The sequence below is a fragment of the Ptychodera flava genome, chromosome 19 (assembly GCF_041260155.1).
Source record: "Ptychodera flava strain L36383 chromosome 19, AS_Pfla_20210202, whole genome shotgun sequence".
NCBI lineage: Eukaryota > Metazoa > Hemichordata > Enteropneusta > Ptychoderidae > Ptychodera > Ptychodera flava.
Window position 1 is genome coordinate 36,556,820 of NC_091946.1, and position 10,956 is coordinate 36,567,775.

The following is a 10,956-nucleotide window of genomic DNA, read 5'->3' on the forward strand; positions in this document are numbered from 1 at the left end:
ATCGTACAGGCTCTAATTGCACTAAGTAGGGCTATAGCCAACTGTTGCTGGTTACGTCCATGGTCCATTTAATTGCATCGACAAAAAAATTTAGACTTCGCGGAGAAGAAAATGGCGTCCTTGACAACAATCAGTCGACGGCACGTACGCTAAGCCCCGCCCAAGTCTTTACCATATATGGAATATGCAAATTTACGGTGACCGTGTACCTTTAACCTTCGCTTTACCCAATAAGAAACAAAACACAAAAGTTCTTGTTGTGCACTGAATACTTCTTTATTAGATGGTGATGCTTATAAAAGCCTTATCACTGATTTTTGGCGGGATTGGGCAGTGAAAAAATTAGAATTCCAATCATTAATAGAGTGGTGGGATTATGATAAATTTCAAATTAAACTTTTGTCATAACAGTATAGTATTGGCCCGTCGATAGAATAAAATTGAAAGTCAAACATTCAGAAATTATATGTTTAAAATCACATAGACAGACTGGCTACCCCATCGCATGATCTCTTATCTTTTTCAAATGATGTTAAAGCAAATTACAGTACAGTTTACCGAGATCCCCTCAGCAGACGTGACAGTGATGTATAGCCATGTTTGAGAAACTTGAGACACTTGAGGGCGTTGAGGGCTTGATAATTATCCAGAAAGGAATGAATTAATTATGGATGAATTCTCATGAATACCCCATGTTGTCATTCAACATTTTTAACACTTTTGGTTTATCATTCAAATCCGCCGCTGGATGTTAAGTCAAGGTAATACACTTCATGAAATCAAAATTGCTTTCATCTCATTGCAAACATGTCGCACAATGTCACACAGTGCATGTTCAAGTGAAAATGGCTCTCGACTAGCAAGCCCAGCAACTTTTAAAATGTTTCCCTTCATATCCGCGTGGGAAAGTTGTGTCTATTAAATCACAATGGCAGAGAAAAGTTAAAGTTTACACCCATCAATTTCTTGAAAACGCTCTGATGAAGAAAGGAACGTACAATGGATATTGCTGAGTAGGGGATTGTGATGTTGCATAGCTCCAAGGTCAAGGGAGCAGTAGAAAACCAATTTAACATTCTGCAGAAATTGCAACCCACCAGCCGTGGAAGTGAAAGATTACACCAGAGTATCAAGAGGGCACTTGTCATGATCGCAATCTCAAGGTTCAAGATGTCAAAACCAAACGACAGGGGAACTACTCACCATAATCTTCAAAAGTAGGTTGTGTGCCCTGAGAAATAGAAACGCTATAATCCTTCTGGGGATGTCAAGCAACATAAATGTTATGGGACAAGGTCAAGTCATACAGTCAGCAGCTCTTATACTTCACATCAAAAATTACAGAGTGCTTCTTCTACAGAAGGAAAATATACATTGTAATATTTGCATGTTATTAAAGTTCATCACAATGAAGACAAGGTGAAGACGGAACAGCACAAAAACAATCGACAGAAAGAAACCAGGCTACGTTTGCTTCATTATATCTTCTTTTCAACTCAAATTAGTCTGAAATCACTTCGGCTAGGTCCGCTCACACAAGCCATTTCTTTACTCTCAATTGCAGTGACATTGGTCCTTAGTTGGTGACTACTACCTATTTGACTTACAAATTGATATATGGCGGGTGCCACGTGTGGGGCAGGATGACATCACTTCTTGGCCTTTTGGCCAGAGGTCCATATATCTTTCTTTCATGAATTTGACTTTGTTGTTTGTACCGTGCTTTCCTGTCTTTTCTGTGCTGTTTTGTGTCTATGTTTACAACTATTGTATTACGAATTTTGACTTAGTGTTATCGGGATTATGGATTGGTATGATTGCGATTATTTTACATATTTATGCTTTACTGATAGCAACACCTTTAACGTTGGTATTTGTGTACACGGACGTAGAACAAAAATTTGCTTGTGAGTAATGTAGTTAGCTGTACAAAGTAGTATATTTTCAGAGTGCCACACAGATCATAGGTCTAGCTAAGATGAAAATTGTAATGTTGAAAAATATTCATTCTCTTGTCTCCAGATCTGCATAACCCGCGCTAAACCATAGATCCCATCTCTTAAGTATTTGACCAAACGCCCTGATTGCGCAACAAGTGTCGCTATAATACTCACTGTGTGCGCAGGAAGTGACGTTACCCATTGCCTTGATCTGTACACACTGAGATCACTTACTGAACTGAAGCAAATTTCTTCTGTACACAAACAGAATGGTCCATATAATTCAGACAGCAATGTGTTGATGGTCATGTCTTTCTGACTTTCCACTTCGAATAATGAAGTGATCAATCCCAGAGGAAATGGTAATTTTGTAATTTTGCCGACAGATGTTTTGACAGCCATAAAATTTTTTTCAAGGAAACTTAAAGGGATGTACCTGTGTTAGCAGAAGAAATGACAAAGGAAATTTACTTCTCTGACAGGTGGTATGATGAGACCATCTCAGTTGCTGATAACTTTACCTTAAAAAGTGTAACATTTCTAACACCTCTAAGCATTGGCTTCTAATTCAATATACACTTGAATTTCAAAAAGTAATCAGTAATTGTAGTGTATACTCTTAACGAGTAATTTTGAAATTAAATATTAAGTTTAACACTGTTAAGAAATGAATACAATTGAATGAGCCTGTGTGAATGCACAAATCGAGCAGCATTGTGGGTAACCTCACATTTTTGTAACAACAGAGCTCAGTTATTAAACCACTCTTTTTTAATGGTGGGGATTTGGCCGAGCAGTTTTGACTGTGATGTCTTCCGTAGGTGACTTGGTGCCGTACTTTGTGAGCTCGAATCCAATCGAAAATTTACCGACTTGTGTACAGTATGAGGTGTTAGTTTGAAGTGTTCATTAGCTTCAATTTGCATATGGTACTACATGTACCTTCAAAAAGCAAGATCAGGATATCATGCTGACTGAGGTATGGAATCACTAGCTGCCTTCACAGAAGCAAACATCAAATAATAACATTTTTTGGTGCTATGTTTTTTGCTTCTGCGTGGCAAAGACACACTATGGGACCAATGTCATTACTGTCAGTCTGTCCATCCATCTGTCCGTCTGAAGATCAAAATTGTAAAGCTCACAATGAGAATATTACCTAAACCAAACTTGACGACTTTAAGTATATGTAATGTTTTGATAATGATCGAGAAGTGAGTGGAATCTCATAGGTATGGCTTGCTGCAATGGGGAGAGCATAATTTGACAGTGTGGTAGGAGTGAACCGGAAAACCCACCGATACTGTAATTGAAACAGTGACTCATTAGTTTTGCGCTAATTATTTGAGAAGGGTACTAAAGGGACCATTACTGTTCACCTATTCTCCAAAACATAGAGTCTTCTTTGACGACGATGACGAGAACATATGAACACAATAAGCACTCCAAGAAAGTCTCAAGTAAGGTATTAATTAAATTGTTCACTTTGGTCCTGTAGAAATCCAAAACTTGCATAATTAGTACTAAGTTATCTTTCCAAAGCCTCTAACACTGCGATTCGTTGTTTAACTTAGGAGGTGAACACAAATGATGCAATGATTTTGTTTCAGCCACTCTCAGTTACAGTTACCATGTGTTTGAGTAAAAGTTTAATCATTGATGCTGCATTTGCGTAAATCCAGAGAGACATCCAATCAAGCCAATCATATGACATTGATAGAGAAGTGTTCACAAACATAATTTACCCTGACATGCCTTATGGTGGTAAAAGGTCAGAAGGGGTTAACATCGATGTGTTCAGTAAATCTAAGGTGCATTGTGTTAATGGATAATGAAGATGAGTTAATCGTCTTGCGCCAGAGCCTCAGTCTCTGATGGTTTAATCCCGACTACTCAGTGTCAAAAGCATTCAGGAAAAATTTGCAAACAAATTCAATGATAACATATGGTCTCTGTGGTTTAGATGGAGTGAAAAAAAATCCAGGAGGACTTAATTACCGAAGATAACATACTGACTGCAACATTAAACTGATAATGACATTATCTATTCAGGTCCCACAGCTGACAAATATCTACACTGGTCTCAGGGCGACATTTGCGACAGTGTTATGACCAGCATGCAAGCCATGTTAAATAGATCATACGATATTGTGATAAATGTAAAGTAGGATAGAATATGAGACTCACAGGCATAGCTGTCAATGCATGTGTCTCCATTGTAAAGAATGAATGGGTGGCAATCTTGAAATACAGGCAAGCACAGACAAGCACGGCTCCATGCAATGATTTGTACAGCTTTGCATTTGTCTATACTAAGAAGTACTCTATTTACTTTTGAAATTGCCAAAGAAAGTTGGGAAAGACATTTGCGAACGTTTTATCTGTGTCACTGTCCTTATGGTGCATTTGTTAACAGCAGTAGTTTGAGGAAACTTCACTCATCATCTGAACCACAATCTTCATCTTCAAGTTTATGTGTATCTGTCAAGTGTGATGTAAGCCAAGAAATCTCTTTGCATTTTTAGATTTCCAGACAAGGGTTGACCCTCAAACAAACAGTCATGTTAAAATTTGTGAGGTGTTCATTGTGTGTGCTAAAAACGTGAAAAGAAAGAACACATGGAGGAAAATACTAACTGTGTTATTTCTGTTGAAAACCAGAAAATATTTATTGGTTACAATGCAGTTGATAAATTTTGTCAATGGCTTCTAAACTTTCCAAGGTTTAATGTGAGAAAATGTGAGAAAGGGAGCTAACATATTCTGACCTATTTAACACAGCAGAAAACCAAACTTATGTCAGACCACAGTCCATAGTTAGACCTTTGCGATCTATGGAATCTATAATGTTGGTGGAAAGAAGATTCCTTTCTGTTTGCCCACAATCTTTCCTGTCGATTTATCTTTACTTCTTTTTTTGCACCTGGTCTTTATTCATCGTTCTATTTTCCTTCCCTAGTGGTGTGTTATTGTGACTATTCTCGATAAATCAACTTCGAATTTCGCCAAACATCATCGTAGGTGTTCCTGTGTTCTTTAATCGCCACCAAGACCTTTTCAGCCTGACGTGTCTTCGACCACTTCACAGTGTGAAGACATACCTATAGTAATGTATGTCGAACCTTGGCATCAATATCTTTGGATTCGTCAACTAACAATCGAATTGCTCAAAGAATTTATTAATTGGTTAAGTTGTCTTACAGAGGGTTTAAACAATGATTGTCCAAATAACAGAGGTGCCTTCATGTACTCAGCAAAGGATTCTTGACCACTTCAAATAGAAGGAAACACGTGCTTATTATCCGAATGCGTTGTTGTGACAAAGGATTCAAGGTTTATTCCGATGATGAAGTAATTTTTTTGTGAAAGCTAAGAATAGGGATTTTATTGATACAATGCTGTTACTCAATATTAACGTTGGAATGACAGAAGACAAAATACAATAAAATGTAACATTCCTCAAACGTGTACACTTCTCGTATTATTTTGAATGTTTAAACGTGAGATTCATTGTTATACGTAATACCTGTAACAACTGTGTTAACTCTAAATTTTATGCTTTTGAGTAACAGGTGACATGTCCACAGGTTATTTGTTTGTTCTTTTAGTTATTTCTCCATTTACTTTACTTTTTACAAGTCGGTAAGTGCACCATACTATTCCATATTAAAGGCCAAGAATGCAAATCATCTAAAGCAAACTAAGACAATGTCGTATATTCCTTAACATTCTATATGTATGTAGATTTTACAATTACAAACACTAACAAAACATTTTGCAAACACCATCACAAATTGCAAATTATTAACAACGCCATTGCTGAGTGTAACTTTTATGATGACCATGTCTTAACAAATTTAGAAAGTATCTTTCTCATCATTCTATGGAACATATTCTTAGGTTTGTCGATTACTCCAAAAGAAGTCTCATTCCACCAGAAGTGATATCCTATTCGGAGGATATTTCCGAAATAGTGTCAGTAGACGTCGTTAACATGCGCCCTCATACTTTCAATTATGAACGGCAAAATTAAGGCGTTAAAATTCTAAGTTGAAGTTACAAAATTTCATCGCTATTATACACACCAGGACAGAGTGAATATTCCATAACGCCATTGAAGCTCTAGGGATATCCAAATTTCGTCACAAATTCAGCATCATTATGACCGAAGATACCCCAGGTCTTTATTCACCCGTTTCTTTGTAATTCAAATATTCAGTTATTTTCAATTTTTCAATGGACCTCGCTAGTTTCTACTGACTAAATTGAAAAGAAAACAATGGCTTCAAAAGCGAAAAGGCTGCCGGCAACGTACAGAGCGTCATGGCTATTTGACTGGTATGACCGCGACCAAACTGCGTGTGGAAAATCAACTAGGTGAGTTGTATATACAGTCACACCTAGATAACAGCCGGTCAAACACTGAAAACATCATATCATATTACACAGATTATATTTAAATGCTTTGTTTGAATGTGCATATTGTCTTCTGACACTTTGCACCACAGAGAGGACATGGTCACAGATGGACAGGATGTCAGATGGTGCAGGACGTTGTCAAAGAGGACATGTAAGTCAGATGTACCCGTCCGATCATTATCAAGTTGGCGATATTGTTTCCGTACATAGAAGTATCTTTCTCTCAAATAATTTTTAACCTCCCCGAATCCACAATAAACGCAGTGAATCTTACTAATTTGAATCAGACACGTCCAAAATATTATCAGACAGGAATTATCTGTATTAGAAAAACTGCAGCAGCAACGAACCGTGACATCCTGACATTTCAGGCCATTTTAAATATAATCTTTCATCCATGTCATAGTTTGGGCTTACCATTAATTTTCGTCATTTCATATCGTTTTTTAACATTGTTATGTTGTATACGTGTATGTGTTTATGTCCGACTAAAGGCTTCGGTGATAAGGCCTGTTTTTCAATCCAGTTAATTCTTACAGTCCGAAAACTAAACAGCCGCAACTCTAGAGGATACTGTAATATAGATTTTGTGATTCTGTTTTTAAGGCAGGGAAAGCTGTCGACCATTTCATTGTTATTTCTGATGATCGGAAATTTAACTCGCAACCCATAAGCAAAATTTAACATTGCAATTTCAAAAAAATTCTTCAAAATGCGGTCGTGGCTTTGAAGAAATAGTACGTCAGGCAGAGGCCGATAGGCTGGGCCCAATGCCTAGCCCTTGAGGGCTTTCTTACACTACCTCTAATAAGGCTTGACCCGCGGCCTTGCCCACCGGCCTGTGGCCTCCGAACGCTTATCCCAGCAAAGCTACAAATATCTGTGATTTTCCTGCAACGCCTTATGGTGAACGCAGAGCTCTAACAAATATAACAGCAAAGTCTACTGTCTTGTTACAAAAGCCTGTGTTCGCATGTAGTTTGCTCCTGATACAAGGCTGATGAATACGCAACAACGCGACTATAACTGCCAAAAGTACAGGTGATACTCATTGTCGCCGTTTCTTTTTAATTTCGAGAAAAAATATGCAGTACTAGGTCAATGACAAATACTAGGGTCCACCAGGAGTGTAGCTGTTTAAGCAGCGCAAGAAACTAATTATTTATAATGCGATCCACGGTTAGTTAGAAATGATGTTGTAATTATATACGGACAGTTCGATATTTAATAGCATGTTTAACCCAGTAAATAATGTTGAAATTGTCAAAATTATGGCCTTCCCTAAAATCCTGCGACTTTGATTTGATCTGGAACTCGAATATATGCATAGACATTACTAGTTAATGCGCCGGTCTGATTAATGCACTTATGCAATATTTTGCAAAGTACGTTCAAATAGCCTACGGTTCAAAATTTATCAGGCTTTGTATCTGAGCTATAACAGATTTAGTCTGTAATGGTCAGATCTGCTACACATAAATTATGAAACTGACAAAAGTTATTGTCCCTGTCATTAGTGTATGTTGAACCGTCTAATATCGCCCAGTACAACCGTAGGAACAACGTTCGCACTTGCTAGAGTGAAAATACTGTGCTGTTTTGTGTCTATGTTTACAACTATTGTCTTACAAATTCTGACCTACTGTCATTGGATTATGGATTGGTATGATTGCGATAAGTATATAACTTTGGACATTTGAACGATGTAAAACAAAATGACTGAATTCTCCTATGTGGTCGCAATAGCAATCGCGAATTCTAACTGATCTCGGTTAAATGGGATATACCGCTACAGGCTAGATTATATTTAATTTACAACAATATTTTTTTACATCAACGCGATTAACGAATCACTTTATTACTTTGCTTGTACATTCAATATCTATATGGCATTGGTCCTGTTCGAGCAACGTGTCGGGGATGGGTTTACTTGAAAAGCCATCGATGTAATTTGAACACTGTCAGATACAATGATTAAGCATTTTATATTAATAGGAGTAATTACTCTGTCGTTTTCAGACAATTTCCGCTCTTTACGATTTATTCTTTAGCAATGGTTGATGAATACAGGGAATATCAAACGATGCAGACAGACAGTACATAAATACCATGATTATAAAAGCCAAAGGTTATTAACTGTAGGTTAATCGTCGAATCTTAGCGTGTTTTACTAATAATTGACCTATTGTAGTACACCTTCTTTGCATGATGTACACGACATTAGGCCAGAGAAAAAAAAATCTTGTTCATCGGATTTTTTGGACCAAGTCCCAGGAGCGGCGAGCGAAAATTTTTTTTTTATTTTTTTTTAGGCTGAAGGTAAACGTGGTTCTCTGGCATTTTTGCACACATGCAGACAAGGCAAGATAATTGTTCCTTTTTTACCAGAAATATCTCAGACAAGAAACACTGATACTGGTAACTGAATTCAATACTATATTTCCCAACAATAACATAGGCCATTACATTCACAGTTAGTGTTTGCACAACATATTGTGAGCATTTCAAAATTCTCTCAGAATAAAACTGAAATGTACAGCAAATCACTGAAATTCAACAATTCAGTATTGTCCTTTAATATTGTCCTGGTGGGACCTAGCATCTGAGTTTTTTCATTTTACTTTGGCCCCATGTTTGGTCTCTTTACCACTGTCTATACTCATATACACATTTTACACAATGGTCTAACAACACTGTACTGTGATCGGAGTGAAGTTATATAGTCATAATTCAGATCGTACTTTAACATCGACGCAACCATGTGTTTTGTCATTGCCGTAAATTTTTATACTTTCGATGCAATTTTCATTCAATCGGATGCACCGTCCATCTATATCTGCTGTCACGATCTTGTTGAACAAATCGCCGAACGTAATATCAGGACAAACACTGAATAGCGTCTCTGGAACTAACTGTTGGCCATCACGTCGAATGTTGGCGATCAAATTAATACTCATGATGTGACATGTACTAACCTTTACAAAACGAGCAAATTTCTGGCCAAATCGACCCACTTTGCGTCGTGATTCGCCAAATTCAGACGTCACAACAATGTGTTGGCGGTCAACTAAGTCCGAACACGCATGAAGTCTCATTCAAAATCCCGTGCCCGCGAAAACCCGACACAGTGTAGGGCGCCACCAGCGGCAGTACTAAAAATATTTGTAATGCGGAAGTAAGAATTTGCCAGGATCAAAAAAAAAAAAATTTCCAAATATGCCAAAGTAGAAGCGGCGATTCCGATGAACAATTTATTTTTTCTTCCTGGCCTTATCATTAATATGTCAGCGCTATCAGCGGTAACTTCCACCCATTTCCCGTTATTTTCGTTCAGTTTGTTAGATGTACTTTCTCGTTTTTTGGTTCCAAGACTGATTGAAAACAATAGATATAATTTGAGTCCAAGACTGGAGACTGTTGAAATACCAAGTGCTCGTTTTGTCAACACAGTCTGGGCGTGTAATGGCCGTTGTTTTCGGCTACTACATGGTTTTGTCAAGGCTAAATCTATGTGTATTCACATATTTTAGGAGGCGAAAGAAGGAATCTATCGTAAAGAAATGTAGAAGAGAATTTATAAAATTATTATTATGAGAGTGCGCTCAGTTTGAAAATGGAATCGTCAGCTCGTATTTAAGCACTGTTATTAATTGAGGGTCTAAAGACTCATTGTTATAATAATGTTCAGAGATTGTGGTTTATTTTGTGAGATAACCTCATGTTATTTATAATTTACTTTAGAGAACTGATAAAAAAGCTCCAAACCGTATGGTATTGTTGTGACTTAACTTTAAAGTTTTCTAAAAATACAAATAAAGTCCTTAAATATAATCGAATTCGCCATTGACTTCAATTTCCGAATACGAGGCCACAAACCCCCCTCCTCCCAAAATAAAATGAAATTTGTTGTGAGAAACTACCGCAATTAAACGTAATATCAATGATGAGATGACTGATCCCGACTGATTATGTTATTGTTAATGACGGTTACTGCGGATTAATTGCTGTTGTTAAAATCATTCATAGTAAAAATGACTTAATGAGAAGCGTTTTATGAAGGAAATGCGAAGCTTGATTATTGCTTTATCTGTCCATCCAGACCGGAGGTACACACATTTTACAACTTAATGTTATCTTTCCATGCCTTCTTACACATCAAAATGCGCCATGAATAATCCCTGTCATACCGGTGCTGCCAGACGATATTGTTTTGTCTACTAGTTCTAAACGTAACCTCCTTTAAAAAGGGAGCACAATTGATTAACAGGGAGATGTTGTCCTGATGTGGTGAAATCGTCCGAATAAGAAATAAAATGCCCCTTCTCCCTATTCCCGATCGGGAGACTGTGTACTGACAGGTGGGCTGCTTTTGAGAGAAAAGTTCTGCGTACTGTACTAGACAATTGTTTATGTTTGATAGAAAACGGCCTGTTCATTATCAAATTTGAGACTATGTTTACCATTGTTCTGAAAGTACACAATTACCCTCTTGCAAAGGCATAGGAAACAATCTAAAGTGGTTGGGATGTGGCAACTTAAGATGTGTGGAAACATATTTTGCATCTAATTTACATATCATTAAAGTGCACAATACAGC

At 37.3% G+C, this 10,956-nt stretch overlaps 1 protein-coding gene across 1 annotated transcript in view; it reads left to right on the top strand.

The window, feature by feature from the left end:
* The first annotated feature begins 6,047 nt into the window (after nucleotides 1-6,047).
* The window catches only part of LOC139119434 (uncharacterized), a 52,954-nt gene continuing 48,045 nt past the window's right edge, over nucleotides 6,048-10,956 (top strand). Inside the window, exon 1 of the mRNA XM_070683250.1 lies at nucleotides 6,048-6,317. Within this exon, the coding sequence (XP_070539351.1) occupies nucleotides 6,220-6,317 (98 nt within the window). The 5' untranslated portion in view covers nucleotides 6,048-6,219. The remainder of the gene's footprint in view (nucleotides 6,318-10,956) is intronic.